General features: G+C 33.9%; 1 protein-coding gene across 2 annotated transcripts in view; it reads right to left on the bottom strand.

Moving 5' to 3' along the window:
• EXOC5 (exocyst complex component 5) overlaps nucleotides 1-21,127 on the bottom strand; it is a 61,718-nt gene that overhangs the window by 16,825 nt on the left and 23,766 nt on the right. For both annotated transcript variants that reach the window (XM_032875313.1, XM_032875312.1), the window contains exons 5-12: nucleotides 17,677-17,741; nucleotides 14,972-15,000; nucleotides 13,686-13,795; nucleotides 8,576-8,620; nucleotides 8,328-8,468; nucleotides 7,252-7,334; nucleotides 6,018-6,227; nucleotides 4,081-4,228 (exon numbers count right to left, since the gene is read on the bottom strand). In XM_032875313.1, the coding sequence (XP_032731204.1) occupies nucleotides 4,081-4,228; nucleotides 6,018-6,227; nucleotides 7,252-7,334; nucleotides 8,328-8,468; nucleotides 8,576-8,620; nucleotides 13,686-13,795; nucleotides 14,972-15,000; nucleotides 17,677-17,741 (831 nt within the window). The remainder of the gene's footprint in view (nucleotides 1-4,080; nucleotides 4,229-6,017; nucleotides 6,228-7,251; nucleotides 7,335-8,327; nucleotides 8,469-8,575; nucleotides 8,621-13,685; nucleotides 13,796-14,971; nucleotides 15,001-17,676; nucleotides 17,742-21,127) is intronic.

The raw sequence follows: 21,127 nt of genomic DNA, 5'->3' as shown, positions 1-21,127 counted from the left end.
TGTAATCTCTCTCTCTGTCAAATAAATAAATAAAATCTAAAAAAAAAAAAAAAAAGAAATTAAAAATAGAGGTAACCTATGACCCAGCAATTGCACTACTGGGTATTTAACCCAAAGATACAGATGTGAAAAGAAGGGCCATATGTGTCCCAATGTTCATAGCAGCAATGGTCACAATTGCTAAACTGTGGAAAGAGCCAAGATGCCCTTCAATAGACGAATGGATAAAGAAGATATGGTCCATATATACAATGGAGTATTATGCCTCCATCGGAAAGGATGAATACCCAACTTTTCTACCAACATGGACGGGACTGGAGGACATTATGCTGAGTGAAGTAAGTCAAGCAAAGAAAGTCAATTATCATATGGTTTCACTTACCTGTGGAGCCTAAGGATTAACATGGAGGATATTAGGAGAAGGAAAGGAAAAGTGAATTGGGGGAAATCAGAGTGGGAGATGAACCATGAGAGACTGTGGACTCTGAGAAACAAACTGAGGGTTTTGTTTGTGGGGAGGAGAGAAAGGTGGGGGATTAGTTGAGCCTGGTGGTGGGTATTAAGGAGAGCACATATTGCATGGAACATTCGGTGTGTTCATTGTGCATAAACAATGAATCATGGAATACTGAAAAAATAAAATAAAATAGAACTTCTAGTCTTTGAAAACACTGTTAAAGGATTAAAAAGACAAGTCACAGACTGAAAGAAAACATTTGTATATCTATCTGATAAATGAATATATCATTTATTATCTATGAATGTATCATTTATTATATCTATGCATATAGAACTCTCAAAGGATAACAATAACTTAATTTTTTAAATACACAAAATACACCAAAGAATATGTACAAATAGCAAATAAACACATGAAAAGATACTCAACTAGTCATTAGGAAAATGCAAACTAAAACCATAATAAGATATTACTACACACCATTAGGCTATCTAAAATTAAAAAAGACTGATAATATCAAATGTTGGAGATCATGGGGAGCAAATGAAACTTTCACATATTGCTGGTGGGAATATCAAAAGAAACAACAACCTTGGAAAACAGTTTGGGAGTTCCTTTAAAAGAGATACCATATTACTCAGCCATATTGCTACTAAGTATATACCCAAGGGAAATGAAAGCATATGTCTGCATAAAGACGTATCTGTGAATGTTCACAGCAACTTCATTCATAATAGTCAAACACTGAAATCAATCTAAATGTCTATCAATAAGTAAGTAGATATACTGCAGTATATTCATGAAAGGAAATACGAGTCAGCAACAGAAAGGAGTATACTAAGTAACATATACAACACAGATGAATTTCTAAAAAAATCATGCTGAGTGAAAAGAACCAGAAACATGTACATATTATAACACAGTATTTACAAAAAATTCTAGAAAATTAATGAACCTCTTAAAGATATCCTATTTAGCTTTTGAGACTCAGTCCTCAAATGTCACCCTCCTTTTGAAAACAAATCTATAGTGACATAAAGCTGATCAGTGGTTCTCTGAGGACAGAAATGAAGGAAGAGAAAAGGACGATTATAAAAGGACAAAAGGAAACTTTTGGGGTGATGGATCTGTTCATTATCTTGGCTGAAATTAAAGCTTCATAAATGTAGACATAACTTATCAAAGTTATCAAATTGTGCAGTTTAAATATATGCAGTTTACTAAATGTCAAAGGTATCTCCAAGTTACTTTTTTAAAAAGAAAGGAAAAAAAGCACCAATCTGTTCATTACACTGCCCTTTTAAAATAATCCTTTAAAGCTTGCATCATCATCATCATCTACAAGGTCAGATCTAAATTTCCAAGCATGGTATGCAAAAAGTCTATTTATCTTTTCAACTTCCTTTCTCATTACTCTCCCATGTATATTTTTATTTCAAGCATTTTATGCTGCACAGTTGATCCTTCCATACTACTTTTTACATGAACTATTCTCTCCAAGAATCACCTTCTTGAAGATAACCTACGTAGCTTTAAGACTCAGGCCTAAGACGTTCCCTTCTTTTTGAAACCTTTTCAAATAAATACTCTTCCTCAATTATTTAACCAGGCAAAGCTGGTTGCATTGTCTTTGGTTCCAGCAGGGTGTACCTATTTTGCACTTATTATTTATATGTCTCCCTCCTTTCTCCACAGTATGCAAAAGTAATATATATGTCTTATTTTTACATCCTCAATGTCTAACATAGCAGCTGCTACAAAGTAAACACGTTTCTTGGATCAGATTGCACTGAACTTCAACTGAATTTCCATCTTTTAATTTCCAGACAAAAGGTCATGATACAGAGCTAGTTACTAACTATGATTCAAACAATATAATGTTGACAGATTCAGGTTCAATGATCTTTAGAAATATTTTAACATTATTTCCAGCATTCAGAAAACTAGAGACAGTAATTTACCAAATACACCCATCACCCACCTAGATGTGTCATATATTAACATTTTTCCAAATGTACTTCAGATTTTTTTTGGGGGGGGAGGGAGGAAGGGAAGTCCTACATATGAATAAAGTCCCTTAGGTACTCCTCCCTCATGGCAAACACTACCCTGAATCTATCATGTTTATGCTTGTGCACATCCCTAAACAATATAATGTATTCTACTTTTTAAAAACTTTATATAGTTTTTATATAGTATTATACTGAATATATCTTTCCCCCAACTTGTTCTTTTCTCTCAACACTGTATTTTTGAGATATATGATACATATAACTCTATGATACATATAACTCTAGTTTAGTCATTTAAATTGTTGTACAGCTTTCTAGTTTATGAACAATGTCAATTTATCAATTCTCTTTTCGAGGCACACTTAATTTGCTTCTGATTTTTCACCATGATGAACAATGCTGCTATGATGTTAGACATGGTATATAGACCTATGAGTTTTTCTAAGGAATTCTCAAGTTACTATCCACACTATACCAATTTTTACTTCCATTGGTAGCATAAGAAAATTTCTATTGCTCCTCATCCTTACCAACACTTAGTATCATCAGACTTAATTTTTGCAGACTGAATGAGAATAAGGCAGTATTTTCCCATTTTAATTTCATTTTCCTATTAGAGAGATTGAAAATCTTACTGGTAATTTACATTTTCTGTATTTGTTTACATAAGTTTATAAAAACTTCTTTCAAAATAACTTGAATATATTATCTCCTCTTTGTAGGTAAGGAATCTGAGCTTTAAAGACATTAGGTAATTGGCGACAAGAAGTGGTCGAGCCAGCTTTTGAGTCCTCCTCTGGCTGATTCCAGAGACCTCACTCTTGGCTACCACATATAATGGACTCAGATGATAGTTACTTTATGTACTGAGAACCCACACGAGCATTTAATAGTCTTTGTTTTCTACTTACTTATATTTATATGAGTAATTTATACTGATTTACTGTCCATCAATATAAAATATAGACCATATATATCAATACAAGTAAAAAAATTAAGACTACCTCAACTCTCCATTCTACTGCTTAAGAAGTATGTATCTCAGTTTCTTCATCTGTAAAATGGAATAAAAACCTCACAAGGTTGTTACAATGATTAAATGAGCTGGTGTATATCTAAAGAGCATTGGGACATAGCATATGCTATACAATTTTTTGCCACTATTTGTTTTACATAATCTTCTGCTAGTAATATTGGTTACAATACCTTCTCACAGGCTGTGACTTATCTGTTTCCTTTGTTAAAGTATTTGTTGGACAGAAATTCTAAATTTTAATGGAGTCAACTTTTCCTTTGCTATCTGGGTTCTTAAAACACCCTTCTTTCCCTAATGCTCTCTTTCTTTATGAGATGGCTCTAAACCTCCTTTTCATATCTTGACTTAACATCACTTATAGAAGAAAAATTTGTATATTCAACTTTAAAGTTATATTAAAATATGCTTCTAAATAATTTTAAAATAATTCTGCTCTCCAAAACAAACCCTCTATAATTTTTTATTACAAAAAATAGTTATTCCTAACCAGAGAGCACATTTATATATTATAAACAAGGCAAAGATTAAAAAACACAACCATATAAATAAAATAAATTTATAATTACTCTTACCCTATGACATCTTTCAAAGGCTTGTTTGGTTTCTTGTAAAAGATTAACCACCACTTCTTGAGATAGGAAAGTTTCCCCATGAGTATCGATACTTGGCCCCAGTGGTAAGTTGGTACGTTGTCTAATTTTCTCTTTCAAATCCTGAATACTAATGCATCATAACAACAAATGAAAAGAGAACACTTTACAGATTTCAAGTACTCTTCAACTTAGTATACATCATCAGAAAAAAATGGACTAATTGCCAGACCTAGAAGTTCTAATTCCAATATTTAGTTCCACAACTAAATCCACAAAGTAAAATAAGCCTTAATCTTTTCATCTTTTTTTAAAACATATTTTATTTATTTATTTGACAGAGAGAGAGACACAGTGAGAGAAGGAACACAGCAGGGGGAGTTGGAAAGGGAGAAGCAGGCTTCCCGCCAAGCAGGGAGCCTGATGCGGGGCTCGATCCCAGGATCCTGGGATCATGACCTAAGCCGAAGGCAGCCACTTAACAACTAAGCCATCTAGGCGCCTCAAGCCTTAATCTCTAAACAAAAAATTATCTTCTGAAAAATGAGTATATTTGGAGTTATGACCCTTAAAGTCTCTTTCCGCTCTATAATTCTGACTCAATAGCCGAAAGTTTCTTGTTTGGTTTCCTTATAAAGTGGACTATTCCAAATAAGTTAATATAACTAATGGTCCTGCTTAAAATAAACTTTAAAATTTCGTGTTTTAAAATACATTTAAGCATTTGAGCATATTGCACATTTCTTTATCATTATTAAACAAGATATATTAAACATAATTTAGCTTTTCTTAATGACTGGAGGTTACTTTGAACATTTACTATATGGTGGTATCTTTAGAAGTTTGGATTTCTCTTGCTCCTAGAATACCTAGCTCTAGACCACTATGAATTTTTTTTTTTTTTTTTAAGATTTTATTTTTTGGAAGCTTGGGTGTCTCAGTTAAGCATCTGCCTTCAGCTCAGGTCATGATCCCAGGGTCCTGCGAATGAGCCCTGCATCAGGCTCCCTGCTCAGCAGAGAGCCTGCTTCTCTCTTTACCTCTGATCCTTTCCCTGCTTATGCTCTCTTTCTCTCGCTCTCAAACAAATAAAATCTTTTAAAAATAAATAAATAAAGATTTTATTTTCTTTTTTAAGTAATTTCTACACCCAACATGGGGCTTGAACTTAGAATCCTGAAGTCAAGAGATGCATGCTCCACTGACTGAGCCAGCCAGGCACCCCAAACTATTACTTTTTTTTTTTTTTTAATTCTCATGGTTGTTCTTTAGTTTTTCTCTTCCCTTACTTGCTGCTGCCTTTCAGATGTCACTTCTTATTCCTAATTATAACCACTCCCTGATCATGATTTAGTATATGACCAACTGGGAAACAAGAAACTGATTTGAGTGTACTCTATATTCTAATTATATGGGTCTGCTTAAGTCATTCTGCTTCATTCTAGAATCAAATGGGTTGAGATCTGGGTAACAGGTACCACTAATCCTATAGCAAATCATTTTTTTTGTAGTATGTGAGTAATTATAGGTTTCAAGATATTAATTTTATCCCCAGGTCATCAAAAAGCTCAAGGTATCTAAACTAAACTATTTGCTGTTTTTTCCCCCACACCTGCAACAACAGAAACAATATGTTTCCTAGTTAATAACCTGGAATAATTCACTCAGTCTGGGGGGAAAACAAAGGAGACTATAGAACTCTTTATAGTGCTGTTATTCTGCTTTACGTTTTAATTATATTATGTTGCATTTCAACACGTGGTTCAAGAGACAGGATTTGATCAATGGTGTAAATGAGCTGGGTTAGAGGAGTTCTTCACAGAAAATTCACTGACTGTTAATATTTGACAACTTTGTCCAAATATAATAAAGTTCTTAAAATCTTTAGCTTAAATACAACATTTAACAAAAACACTCACCCTCCTGTGCCAATGGATCTCTTCTGATGGTTTTTTGAATCATAATAGCGCTGTAGGATCATAGCACTTCTGCCTTTCAAATATCCAGTCTCCACTTCAATATAGTTCTCCAAATAGGAAATGAAAATGGATTTGATAAGCTTAGACAAGAAAGTCTGTTTATCAGTACCTAAGTTAAACTCCATCAACTTGCTGGAAAGATTTGTGGTTCTTTTCATGGAAAAGGGGGAAAAAAAGATTAATGTATATTTTAGGTATAGTAATAATTCTAAGGAATATATATTTTTACGATGTGATTTTAATGACATGTAAACCACCATTTCTTAAACCTTGGAAGGCACTTAGGATACAAAGAGCAGCTGCACAGGGCTATATGTAATGCAGAATGGGTATTACAAACAACACTGTGGTTTAGAAAACTGACTACAGATAATTTTGCTTCTAGGAGAGGAAACTGAGGCAACCGACCAGTCTAGAAATGGCAACAGTGGCAGAATGACTTCAATATGTTCTAATGCCATTCCTGATATGGTATCCACATCAGAATACTGAGAGATCTACTTTCTTTCATTCTCTTTTTTCTTTTTCCATGTAGACTTTCCTCTAATTTTTTTGTTTCACATTATTAAAGACAGGCTCATGATAAAAGTTGTTGGGATGGACTTCCCGACTATGGTTATTTTTGAAAACCTTCCTCTCAAAATGATGACACTGATGAACAGCAAAAGGACTGGGGAAAAAACTCCACAAGAAGCTTCTGATACAGTATTTCCAAATATTACACTTTCATTTACAAAGCCCAAGGTAAATTTTCATATTATACTTACAGCTGAAACTGTCATTTGCTAAGAATTTGTGACTTTCTCAATTTCTTAAAGTTTTAAATGCCAGATAAATGTAATTATACTATCTCTTAGAGAAAAAAAAAATGAAGCAACTGTGAACTAACTTACAATTAAAACCAGAAACAAAATTTTTGAGTCTTAATGTAAAAAAGTTACATTAAAGTACATGACTATACAGCATAATATCTAATTCCTTAAGTTAACAAGCTAAAAATACTGCTCTTTGTACAATAGTAGTCTATATAACCAAGATTTAATGCTAAAAGGTATACTACTATCTGACAAACTATTACTCAAAAATACCTGAATACTTCATTTTCTATTAAAAAAGAAGGAAAGAAAATCTGAGGTGCTACTATTTTCCTATTTTCTAGTAATTAAAAGTATACCTTGTATATAAATCATAGAGATTTTTGAGATACTGCTCTGCATCAGACTTCCTGCATTCTTCTAACTGGTCTTTCACAAAACTCTGAAAAAAAAAAAGTCAACATTTTGTCAGGTAAGTAAATACATTTTTCTCTAAAATTATTCCACATTCTTTAATTGTTCTGATTAAACTACAATGGCAAAAGCAATGCATGGAAAATATACCAATATAAAAAAATAAGGTTTTTAATTTTTAATGATTCTCATATTTACATGTTCATCTATAGCCCTCTTGGGAATAAGTATTAAGAATTTCAAAATATCTTTTCTTTTGAAATTGGCCCAGCTTGCCTTATAAAGTACATTTAAAAAACAAAACCTGAGGCTATATTGATATAGTCAATTCCTTAAAAGCAGCATTTCCAAAACTGTGGCCTGGATATAACCCTAGTGTTCCTTGAGACATTAACAGATACTACTCTAAAATTGGGAAATGCTGTACTTTACACTCCTGTTTCCAGCGAATCACAATACACATTAGTACTTTCAAAGCATATGAAAAGTCCTGAATTATGTTTCAAAAATAAACACATTAACGTTGCTTAATCCAGTAGTAAACATAGTTTGGGAAATGTTGCTTTAATGTATAATGCTATGGGAGTCAAGTTTGTAAATTAAATTACTGTGTTTTTTCTTTTAATGTTAGTACATATTATAAAAAAAAATTCTACAGATTGCACTTGCAATTTTTACTCAATTTCACATATGCCATCTATTGGTCAAAGTGAGCACCCAATAAAAATTAAAATCTGAGGCTACCCCTCTGTAACCTGTTACAACTACTACTGCTATTGGAATAAATTTCAAACGTGCTCTGATGATGCTTAGTGATTATGATTAGTACCTTTTTTCTCGATGAACAGTATTTTCTTAAAAAAGCATGATACTGTCATTCCTTTCCCCTTCACTGAATAAACAGATTATTATCCCAAAGGGCATTATATGAATAAACTAAATTTTTTAAAAACTTTAAAAACAGAGAGGAAAAAAATTCACATATTGCTTTAAGAACCATTTAGTTGTTGTTTAAAATTACCTGCAGTTTGATTTCAAATACATTTTGAATAAGTTTAGCCAGTACTGTTTCTGGATTACTAAAGATATCTCCAACTTGTTTGTTCACCCGTTGACAGAGTATTGCTGCATCTTCAAATATATCATTTCTCAAGTAAGCACCCTAAATAGAGCCATTTTACATAGTGAATATATAGTTTTTAAATGGTTTTAAAAATACAGATTAGCATAAAATAAAATCAAATCCAATAAAGTGTACTATTATGTTACCTCCTGGCACTGCTTTATATAAACATCAACACAATGGGAATAACCCTATGAAGAAGAAAGAAATACATTATCGCAGTTCTGGTTTAACTACAATAATAATCATATTAGTAATAATCTCAATAAAAGAATTATTATATGTAATAAAGCTATGTCTATGTCCTAATGAATCACCAATAGTAATAGTTATTGGACTTAAGTAAAATTAAATGTAGAAAACTAATAACATAGTATCTTCTCTCAGTTGCTTTCTTTGAAATTGATCACCTGGCTCATATCCTTGCAGCACTTTAGAATGAAAGAACACTGAGGTATGATTTCTGTAAAGTCTTTTGTCTTATGATCACGTAGCCATCTCCTTCAACTCTAAAACATGTTGTGTGCAGGCACTCACACACAGATTCACAATCTTGAAAAATGGTTTACATACATACATTCATATACCTATGTATGTTGTACATGTATACCTATGTATGTACTTCCTTCTTTACTCTCTTGGGTTCAAAGCATTTGTGTTCCCCTACAAGAATTTGAACAGAGCTGTACTCAAACTGGCCTTCTGGAAATTTACTTTTAAAACTGAATCTATTTTAGCAGAACATATTTAAACAAATAATTTGTCATATCAAGCTCTCTATAATGATTTTTACTCATTAACAATTCATACATAAAAACAAGTAAGCAATGCAAAGTATACTATTGTTTAAAGAGCCATTCTCAATACTCATGCAGGTATTTTACTTAAATGAAAAGTCTAAAAAATTACTTCTATTTCCCTACTCAGATACAAATATAAAGTTTTTTATATTTTTTTTGTATGTATTTATTCTTCTTTTTAGAGTTTATTTAGTTAATATACGTCGTATTATTAGTTTCAGTGGTAGAATTTAGTGATTCATCACTTACATATAACACCCAGTGCTCATTACAAGTGTCCTCCTTAATGCCTGTCGCCCATTTACCCCATCTCTCTCTACCTCCCCTACAGCAACCCTGTTTGATCCTTATAGTCATGAGTTTCTTGGGGTGCCTGGGTGGCTCAGTCCGTTAAGCGTCTGCCTTCGGCTCAGGTCATAATCCCTGGGTCCTGGGATCAAGCCTGATGTTGGGCTCCCTGCTGAGCAGCGAGCCTGCTTCTCCCTCTTCCCCTGCTTGTGCATTCTCTCTCTGTCAAATAAATAAAATCTTTAAAAAAATAAAAGTTCCTTATGGTTTGCCTGCCTCTCTGTTTTTATCTTGTTTTTCCTTCCCTTCCCCATGTTCACCTGTTTTGTTCCTTAAATTCCACATATGAGTGAAATCATATGCTATTTGTCTTTTTATTCTTGACTTATTTTGCTTAGCATAATACCCTCTACTTCCATCCACATCACTGAAAATGGCAAGATTTAATTCTTTTTGATGGCTTAGTAATATTCATATATACACACACACACACACATCTATGTGTACACACACACACACACACACACACACACACACACAAACCTCATCATCTTTATTCATCAGTTGATGAAAACTGGGCTCTTTCCATATTTTGGCTACTGCGGACATTGTTGCTATCAACCTTGAGGTGCATGGGCCCCTCTGAATCAGCGTTTTGCATTCTTTTGCATTCTTTTTGCACCTAGAAGTGTAATTGCTCATTCATAGGGTAGTTCTAGTTTTAACTCTATGAGAAATCTCCATACTGTTTCCGGAGAGGCTGCACCAGTGCATTCCCACTAACAGTGTCCCTTTCTCCACATCCTCACCAACATCTTGTTTCCTGACTTGTTAATTTTAGCCATTCTGACTGTTGTGAGGCGGTATCTCATTGTGGTTTTGATTTGTATGTCCCATATGCTCAGTGATGTGGAGCATTTTTCACGTGTCTACTAGGCCTTTGTACGTTTTCTCTGGAGAAATGTCTGTTCATGTCTTCTACCCATTTCTTGACTGGATTTTTGTTTTCTTTCAGTGTTGAGTTTGATAAGTTCTTTACAGATTTTGGACATTAACCCTTTATCAGGTATGTCATTTGCAAATATCTTCTCCTATTCCATACATTGCCTTTTAGTTTTATTGTTTCCTTTGCTGTGCAGAAGCTTTTTATCTAGATGAAGTCCCAATCATTTTTGCTTTTGTTTCCCATGCCTCTACAGCCTCTACAGACATGTTTAGTAAGAAGTTGCTGTGTCTAAAGTCAAAGAGGTTGCTGCCTGTGCTCTCCTCTAGGATTTTGATGGACCCCTGTCTCACATTTAGGTCTTTGAGCCATTCTGAATTTGTGTATGGTGCAAGAAAATGATCCAGTTTCATTCTTCTGCATTTTGCTGTCCAATTTTCCCAGCACCATTTGTTGAAGAGACTGTCTTTTTTCCATTGGAAATTCTTTCCTGTTTTGTTGAAGATTAGTTGACCATAGAGTTGTACGTCCATTTCTGGGTTCTCTATTCTGTTCCATTGATCTATGTGTCTATTTTTGTGTTGGCACCACACTGTTTTGAAGATCACAGCTTTGTAATACAGCTTGAAGTCCAGAATTGTGATGCCCCCAGCTTTGGTTTTCTTTTTCAACATTCCTTTGGCTATTCAGGGTCTTTTCTGGTTCCATACAAATTTTAGGATTGTTTGTTCCAGCTTTGTGAAAAATGATGGTGTTATTTTGACAGGGATTGCACTGAATGTACAGATTCCTTTGGATAGTACAGACATTGTAACAATGCTTATTCTTCCAATCCATGAACATGGAATGTTTTTCCATTTCCTTGTGTCTTCCTCAATTTCTTTCATAAGTGTTCTACAGTTTTCAGAGTACAGATCTTTTACCTCTTTGGTTAGATTTTTCCTAGGTATCTTATGGTTCTTGGTACAACTGTAAATGGGATTGATTCTTTGATTTCTCTGTTTGCTGCTTCAATATTGGTGCATAGAAATGCAACAGACTTCTTTGTGGTTTTATTACCTGTGACACCGCTGAATTTCTGTAACAGCTGTAGCAATTTCTTGGTGGAGTCTTTCGAGTTTTCTATAGAGTATCATGTCATCTGCAAAGCATGAGCTTGAATTCTTTGGTAATTCAGATGCCTTTTCTTTTTGTTGTCTGACTGTGGAGGCTAGAACTTCCAGTACTATGTTCAACAACAGTGGTTAAGAGTGCACATCTCTGTCGTGTTCCTGACCTTAGAGAAAAAGTTCTCAGCTTCTCCCCACTGAGTATGACAGCAGCTATGGGTCTTTTATATATGGGCTTTATTATGTTTAGGTATGTTCCATATATTCCTACTTTCTTAAGGATTTTTGTCAGGAAAAGATACTGTATTTTGTCAAATGCTTTTTCTCCATCTATTGAGAAGATCATACGGTTCTTACCCTTCCTTTCATATTAATGCAGTGTATCACATTGATTGATTTGCAGATATTGAACACCTCTGCAGCCCAGGAATAAATCCCACTTGGTTATAGTGAATAATCCTTTGGATGTACTACCGGATTCAATTAGATAGTATCATTCTGCATCCACATTCTGTATCCACAATCACCAGGACTGTATATTGGTCTGTAATTCCCCTTTTTAGTGGGTTCTTTTAAAACCCTCTGGTTTTGGGATCAAGGTAATGCTGGCCTCAAGAATAGATTTGGAAGTTTTCATTTCATTTCTATTTTTTGGAACAGTTTCAGAAAAACAGCCATTAATTCTTCTTTAAATGTTTGAGAGAATTGTCCAGGGAAGCCATCTGGCCCTGGACTCGTCTGTTGGGAGATTTTTTTTTACTACTGATTCAATTTTTTTTCTGGCTATCGGCCTGTTCATGTTTTCAATTTCTTTGCCAAATTTGTTGGCATATAATTGCTCATAATATTCTCTTATAATTGTATTTCTGCAGTGTTGGTTGTGATCACTCCTCTTTTGTTTATGATTTTGTTTATTTGAGTCCTTTCTCTTTTGTTTTTGGTAAATATGGCTAGGGGTTTATCAATTTTGTTAATTCTTTCAAAGAACCAGCTCCTACTTTTGTTGATCTGTTCTACTGTTGGGTTTTTTTTTTTAAATTTCTGTATCATTTATTTCTGCTCTAACCCTTATTACTTCCCTTCTCCTGTTGGATTTAGGCTTTATTTGCTGTTCTTTTTCCAGTTCCTTTAGGTGTAAAATTAGGTTGTGTATTTGCTTCTTGAGGAAAGTCTGTATTGCTATATACTTCCCTCCCAGCACCACCTTTGCTGTATCCCAAAGGTTTTGGACTGTCATGCTTTCATTTTCATTTGCTTCCAAGTATTTTTTCAATTATTCTTTAATTTCCTGGTTGACCCATTAATTCTTTAGTAAGATGTTCTTTACCTTCTATTTACTTGTGGTCTTTCCAAATTTTTTCTTGTAGTTGACTTTGGTTTCATAGCATTGTGGTCTGAAACTAAGCAAACACTATTTCTTTAAGCACCTTCTTTGTAGAAATACAATGCCATACAGGGATTCTTTCCCTAATTCAAATTCCAAGAAGACAATATTCCTTTGTATTACCACCTGTGGTCCTCTGAATTTAATTTAAATCTTTTACTAGTTACATTCCATCTACTCTCTGATTCCTACATTCCACTAGAAATTTAAAGCTAATTTTTTTTTTCAAAGATTTTTATTTATTTATTTGATAGAGAGAGAGATCACAAGTAGGCAGAGAGGCAGCAGAGAGAGGGGGAAGCAGGCTCCCCACTGAGCAGAGAGCCTGATGCAGGGCTCGATCCCTGGACCCTGAGATCATGACCCAAGCGAAGGCAGAGGCTTAACCCACTGAGCCACCCAGGCGCCCCTAAAGCTAAATCTTCTTGCTTTCATTCTATTACAACATGTTTGACAAAAAAATTAATTAATTAAAAACAAGAAGACAGTATGATTTTCTCTGTCAACCTATATAAAAATTAACTGATAAAATATCAATATTATTGAATAGAATACCTAAAATTTAATACTATTTATGATGTGAAATATATATTCAAATATCAAAACAATAAAAATTGTCACTGTGATACAGTTATACAACTATAATAAAAAATCAGTCACTATACTATACATAATTTATATAATTTCTACAATCTTGAAAACTAAACTTCATTTTTATTAATTACTATTTACCTTAAAATGAAGCAAAACTGCTGCTACTTCTCTCATTCTGGAGATTTCACCTCTTCTTTGAGCACTAGTAAACTCCTGAATCAGTTGGCATTCTAAATCATGGTATTTACCTAAAAATAAAAAGAAAGTCATTTATCTACAATGGGACATTCAAGGTATCCAAGTTATTTACAAACATATGAATTATTTACAAATATAATGACGATGGATCTACCTTCCTTTTTAAAGAATTACAAAAACAAAGTGAATCTAGCCTTATAATGTACCATGATACATAAATCTATATTTTCAACACAATAAAATATTCCCAACCAGTGGTCTGATTACCATTTACCACTGTTACTTAAAAAATCAGTTAACTGAGATAAACCTCTGGATTTCATTTTTGATAATAAGAGATAGGAAAAAATCTTAAACCTAAAGCTATAGAAAGGGTGAAGAGGACTATAAAACTCCTTACTAGAGATCAGAAGTCTTTACCATGAACAATGGTGGATTCAACACCAAATCTCACCTTAAGATAATATATAGCATCTGATTCACTCAATTACTGAGGCTACTAACGTTCTGAATGAAAACCTGAACTTAGGACTTATCTATAGTAATCAAAAACAGTGCCAGGAAGTCCAACTATCTATGTCATTCTGATGTAACACCTCTTGGAAAACAGGTGGCTCTCTGAACCTTCTATGCAACGGCATCCCAAACATGACTCAGGTTACCACAGGAGCCTACAAATATAGTGGCTTTTCCAGAAACCTAGACAGACCTACTTAAAATATAATCCAAAGATTGAAAAGAATAAAACTAATCATGTAAGGAGTCATATCAGTACCAAAATGCTTATATGCACTTAGCCTTTAAAAAAAACACCTACTTTAGAGATATATGTATGGATATAAAATAATATCCAAGATACATTGTTAAATTAAAAACACATGGTATAAAACTATTTGTATAGTATGCTAGCCAATTATTTTAAAGTAACTGGGGACAGTAGCACTAAATTCTATACACACACATGCATGCACGCATGCACGCACACATGATTTATGTCCTATGCTTACATATCTACAGCACACTCTGAAGAATACACAAGAAACTGGTAATGATTATTTTAAGGAAGAGGAGTCAAACTCAGGGATGGGGTGGGAGGATGACATTGTTTCCACTATCTCTCTTTTTACTATTTTTTTTTCTTTTACACAAGTATTTTTATTATCTATTCAAAACAAAATACTTTTATACACTATTTTAAATACTTTTAAATACTATTAAAAACTTACTCGCAATTTTGGATTTTACTTCTGAAAACCTGAAAGATAAAAATCAATGATAAGGTTCATCAGTAATGACAAATGTACCACAGTAATCTAAGATGTTAATAAAAGGGGAAAAAAGAATCTGGGTAGTGTAAGAGAACTCTTTTTACTAAAGGTCATCAATGGAAAGAAGGGACAGAGGGAGGAAGGGAGGGAGGGAGGGAAGGAAAGAAGGAAGGAAAAGAAAAAGGAAAAGAGGGAGGGAGGGAAAGACGGAGGGAGGGAAAAAGGAAAGAAGGGACGGGAACAAGAAAGAAAGAAAGAAAGCAAGACAGCCAGCCAGCTAGCCAGCCAGCCAGAATAGAAAGCAGGCCAGGTAACAAAACTGAATTGGGGCAATTCAGATGGGGTAACTGGTTCTCACTAATGAAATTCACATTGAATAACCAGTAACTTCTTAAAGAGGGAGAAGTTCTATATGAGACATTAACAACTCCACCAGCTCCAACACTGAGCTACTATTTCAACACATTATTCACTAACATTTTAAATTCCTTGATACTTATCTATTTGCCACTTCTGTTGGGATTTTTTCACATAAAATTCTATTATTGTTATTTAAAAGAAAAACAATGGCAAGTATATGAAAAATAAAATAAAAGCCATAAAAAGGACCCAGAAACATGTCTTACAGACTAACCATTCAATCTTTGCAAATTCAGAAACTGAAATATCACATACTAGCATACACTTGAAATTTTTAAAAACTTAAGTATCAAGGGAGAAGATACATCATGGAAAATTAATGTTGAGAGATCCTATGCAATCAGTTTGGAGAGGAGGGTGGCTGGCAAAAGAGATGGCAAAGGCAGATAAAGAAGGTAATAAAAATTTACAGAGTTATACAAAATTGATGTATCAAAGTCATGGTGGATTAGAGAGTTCATGTAAGGCCATATGATCGTTCTGAAAAAATTAAATCTAATTAGGACATATATTCAATTCCAAGGCTCGGTAGAGAGGCTAAAACAAAACTGTAAGAGAAGTATATAGCTGAGAAGTGAAAGATGATGAGTATATGCAGAATAGGATGGACAGATTATCCAATAATTATCAAACACCTTTTGTGAGCCACACATTTAACCTACTTAAGTAAATGGTCCAACTCTGAAATGAGATAGAGAGGTTTTTGGGGGTGACTTTAAAAATCATTGCTCATGAAGCACCTGGCTGGCTCAGTCTGTACGACATGAAGCTCTTAATCTCTGGATTGTGAGTTCAAGCCCCATGTTGGGTATAGAGATTAGTTAAATAAACTTTAAAAATCAATCAATCAATCAATCAATCAAGGAGATGGGGATGATAGTTCTTGGTGAGGATAAAGCAATATACTGTAATATTTATATTTTGAAGATACCATTTCTTTTCTGATTTTTTCAAAGTACATATATATTTTAAAGATTTTATTTATTTATTTGAGAGAGTTCCAGCAGGGGAGGGGTGGGGGAAAAGCAGACTCCCCACCAAGCAGGGAGCCTGACACAGGGCTCGATCCCGGAACCCTGAGATCATGACCTGAGCCAAAGGCAGACACTTAACCGACTGAGCCACCCAGGGATCCCTCTAAATATATTTTAACACAAAATATGAGCTAAATCTCTTCAATAAATTGTAGTAACATAACAAAGATTTTCCCTAAGATTTTCAACTATGTTTTAATGACTTAATGTTTCTTTATAAAATATATGAGAATATCTTTCTGACCCTAATAAAATAACATGTTAATAAACAAAACAGAACTATTCAGAAAAAAAATCATGATTCATCATGCTGGGAAAAATAGGAGATTATTAGCAATAGCTAAATGATACATGACCATCACTGCTCATTCTATATGATGACTCAGAGTTTGCGGGTAGGGAATTCATTCTCACCCTATGTTTGTATTGCAAGCTTTAAGTATAGCAATACATTTATATTCTACCTGTACCCAAGGATCCCCAAGTACTGCCCCAAATAATAACAGATCTATTGTCTGTTACATGAAGACTTATTTTTTTCAGACGTTCATGAGGAAACTACTATTACCAACATTTTATTAAAAAGTCCACCATTCTACGGACTAAAGGGAAATCATGAAAAAAATCTTCTCCATAAAGTTTCTTTTAAAATGAAACCATCAATACCTGACTTAGCAATAGCCATAGGGCCTTGCCTCTAAAGCAAGGTTTCTGAACCTGGTGTCCCTAGGGAAGAGTCTGTGGCTAGGCTGAGTCTAAAATTCCATAAAGTTGCATATGTTATGAGAAGAAACTTTACAGCTTTTATCAGCTTTTTGAAGCTTTTTGTAAAACCCCCAAAAGTTTAAGAATTCTTACCTACATATAAGAAAAAAACAGCTGAATGACCCCATGTTTAAATTTTCCCTGTCCTCTCCCACCCAGGTTATCAAAGTCCAAAAAATGAAAATTCAAAATGTTAGTAAATTTCAGAATTCCCTTCAGCAATTTCTTTTCAGAAGAAAGACAAAGGACTAAAAGTACTTCAAGGTGTATCATTAAATGTAGATATTAAGAGACCACATTTTTTCAGTCAACTATTATATACTATGTGTTGTACAAAGGGGTTACTCAATAAATTCTTGTTGAATAAGCAAAACCATACAGGGAAAAATACAACTTTATAAACTATAGCATATATTCAAATTAGCTCTTGAGAAATAAACTTGCCTGTCAAAAGGTAACTCCTGGGCAATTAGGTGCAACTTCTGAATGATGTCTGCTGCCTCCTTTATCTATTCAAAAGTAAATGAAAGCAGTAATTAAAAAAAAAAAAACCCTATGCATATCAAAAACATCTTTATACTTGAAAAGAGCCCACAGACCCTCATTCCAACAATTTTCTTTTAAAATTCACAAAAATAAAAACCTTGCGAGCTACAGAAAGACATCTGGGATATCACTAATACTGAGTCAATAAAACACAATATTTGTCTCTCTGGTGTTGAAATTTTGTGATTTTATAATGCCACAGTCCCTTCCCAATGAAAACCTGCAGATCAAATTTACTTGGAAAAAACTTAAGTCATTGTTTGCTAAAAGCAAGAATGTCTCTTCTGGTTTATGAACCCAAAAAAGACAAATAAGATTTAAGAAAGTAATTCAGATCATATTGCTGCATATATGTTACTTTAAGCTAAATGCATAAAACAATAAAAACACTTGTCATTTAATAAATACATACATTTATAAAACTTGTTCTAAAAGCAAAGACAGAATTTAATATGAAGTCTCCTGAATGAAGTATGATACAAAAATGTGTTTACTTATTTATAAGTTGTAAAATTAAAGGGCTGAGGTCAGGGGTCTAAAGTTCTTATAAGCAAATATGTGACTGCGCTTACTTACACTAATATGTAGGGTGGTTATGTAATAGTCACTTTTTCTTTAAATGCCACATAAGTACTGAGTTTTATTTCAGCACACCCTTAATAACTGATTTTATGCTCACTCTCTTTTACACTAAAAAATAAAAAGAGACTTAAAAACATGAAGGAAGAGCTAAAAACATTACCATAGCTCTTTCTAAGTATCAGGTGAAGTCTGGAAAGCAACAGTGGTTAACAGCAGGGTCAAAGAAAAAACATCACTGTTCTCAAACAACAGTGAATACAGATTTCAGTTTCACTTATCTCTTCTCTCCTAGTCAGCAAGTCACTGTCATTTTCAGTTATCACTCACTCAATCCTGCTGCACATGGGCACAGGTAATACTGCAGTATCGCTTTTCACCATGTCATTTAGTTGGACTAGCAATGTCCATCCTTTTCTCCTCACCAATATCCCCTTCAGAAAAGACCTGCCTGGACCATAGCCATTTCTATGTTTCCATCAGAAATTTGTTCCTATCTTTTAAGAGATGGAAGTTCCCATTATGTACTGTTTGCAAACTTTGCATAAATGCAGTGGGAATATAGTAGCAAATAACACTTGATTTTATTGAATTTCTATAGGTAATTGTTTTGGAAAAATCATTTAAAGCACTATAGTTCTTATGGTCGTCCATCACTTAAAATGTACTACAACAGTAAGTACAGAAGTTGTCAAACCACAATCTAATCATTTGCTTACATCTAGAGTGAGGTGAGAGACCAGCCATACTAGCAAATGGTGTTAAAGATAATCAGAGTCATCAGGCGTTATCTACATGAAGCACAATAAGCTGTGATTCTAGGAAGAAAAACAGCTAACATATTTTGTAAGAACAGAGGTAAGAGGAAATACATAATATGGACATAAAATAGGTCTTTCCTAGGGAAGAAAATTAAAGATTCTGAGAAACAAAGATTAAAAAAACAAAAATGGCTATGGAGCAGGAAGATATCTTATCCCATTCCAGTTCCTTCCACAATCATACACTTCTCTAGCTATGTGGGTGATTTTCTTTCCTTTGGGAAGATAGAAATTGAGACAGCCAGAAGGTTATCTGATAATTAGCAGTCTAATACCATATATGAGTTCCTAAGTATAGTTAACTGTGATAGTACCAAGCCAAAAATAATGATTCACAGTTAGCAAACAGTAACTCAAAACTTATGGAAGACATGAGAGAAAAATAAAACGATTGGGGGGAAAAGGAACAAAATATAAGAAAAAAGAAACACAGGGCACTTGGGTGGCTCAGTCAGCTGAGTGTCCAACTCCTGGTTTTGGCTCAGGTCGTGATCTCAGGCTCATAAGATCTAGCCCCACATCAGGCTCTTTGCTCTGTGCTCAGCAGGGAGTCTGCCTGAGATTCCCTTCCTCTCCTTCTGCTCCCCCTTACTCCCAATGTGTGCACACTCTCTCCTTCTCTCAAGTCTTAAAAAAAAAAAAAAAAAGAACACAAGATGAAAGAAAACGGAATATAGAAAAGAGTGAAGCAAAGAAGAGGAATTCACTTAAAAACTGTTAATCTATACTTAGACCTCAAAAATTATAGTTAAGTGACCAAGTGAATGAACTAGCAATTTGAAGACTTCTTCTTCCAATTAAAACCTCAAAACTTAAGAGGTAACAATAATGCCAAGAACTATACAATTACCTGAGGATAATAAAAAAAAATTTTTTTTAGGATTTTATTTATTTATTTGACAGACAGAGATCACAAGCAGGCAGAGAGGCAGGCAGAAAGAGCGGGGAAGACAGGCTCCCTGCTGAGCAGAGAGCCCAATGCCAGGCTCCATCCCAGGACGCTGGGATCATGACCTGAGCTGAAGGCAGAGGCTTTAACCACTGGGCCACCCAGGTGCCCCAATTAAAATGGTTTTTAAAAAATGTAAAGAACCTAATTTCATGATGTAAAATATTACAAGTAATACCAATCAGATTAAAAATATGCATGTTCAGGCATATTTTTTCCCCTAGATTATAAATGGCTGCCTTGGCTGCATTCAGATAAACAGGACAACTCACATTGAATAAAATATCTACATTTGGTTTATAACAGCATAAATAGATTTCATAATCCTATAGGTATAATCCAAGGTAATCCAAGTTATAAAATTTAAACTATATATTTTTCATGTTTAAAACATATTTGTAATATGCATAAATATATACTTTTATAAATATATGTTTATATTTAGTAAATATAAAACAAAACATTCCATAAACTATCCTGGAAAACAGCTCATTGTTTGAGCATGGGGTGTGTGTCTGTATATATGCGTATCTATTCTTCTGCTTAAAAATCACATCAATCTAATAAAAGCTATATATGGCCACTGTTTAACAAGTGTTTAAGTATGATAATGTTCTTAATGCTAACCTTATCAATTCAACTTTATACTATAAATATAACTGCTTATACTAATTATTTATTTATTTTTAAAAAAGATTTTATTTATTTATTTATTTGACAGATAGAGATCACCGGTAGGCGTAGAGGCAGGCAGAGAAAAAGGAGGGAAGCAGGCTCCCCGCTGAGCAGAGAGCCCGATGTGGGGCTTGATCCCAGAACCCTGAGATCATGACCTGAGCTGAAGGCAGAGGCTTTAATTTACTGAGCCACCCAGGTGCCCCATACTAATTATTTAAAATACTGTCTTTTCCTTACAGGAATTTTGTAAAATATTTAACTGTTTCTTCAAAGGTCTCTAAAAATTATAAATTCTATAAGCCTATATAGTTCCTACTCACAA

The sequence above is a fragment of the Lontra canadensis genome, unplaced genomic scaffold (assembly GCF_010015895.1).
Source record: "Lontra canadensis isolate GAN:19392208 unplaced genomic scaffold, GSC_riverotter_1.0 scaffold55, whole genome shotgun sequence".
NCBI lineage: Eukaryota > Metazoa > Chordata > Mammalia > Carnivora > Mustelidae > Lontra > Lontra canadensis.
Note: the sequence above shows the minus strand (reverse complement) of the source record. Positions and strands in the feature narration are given on the sequence as shown.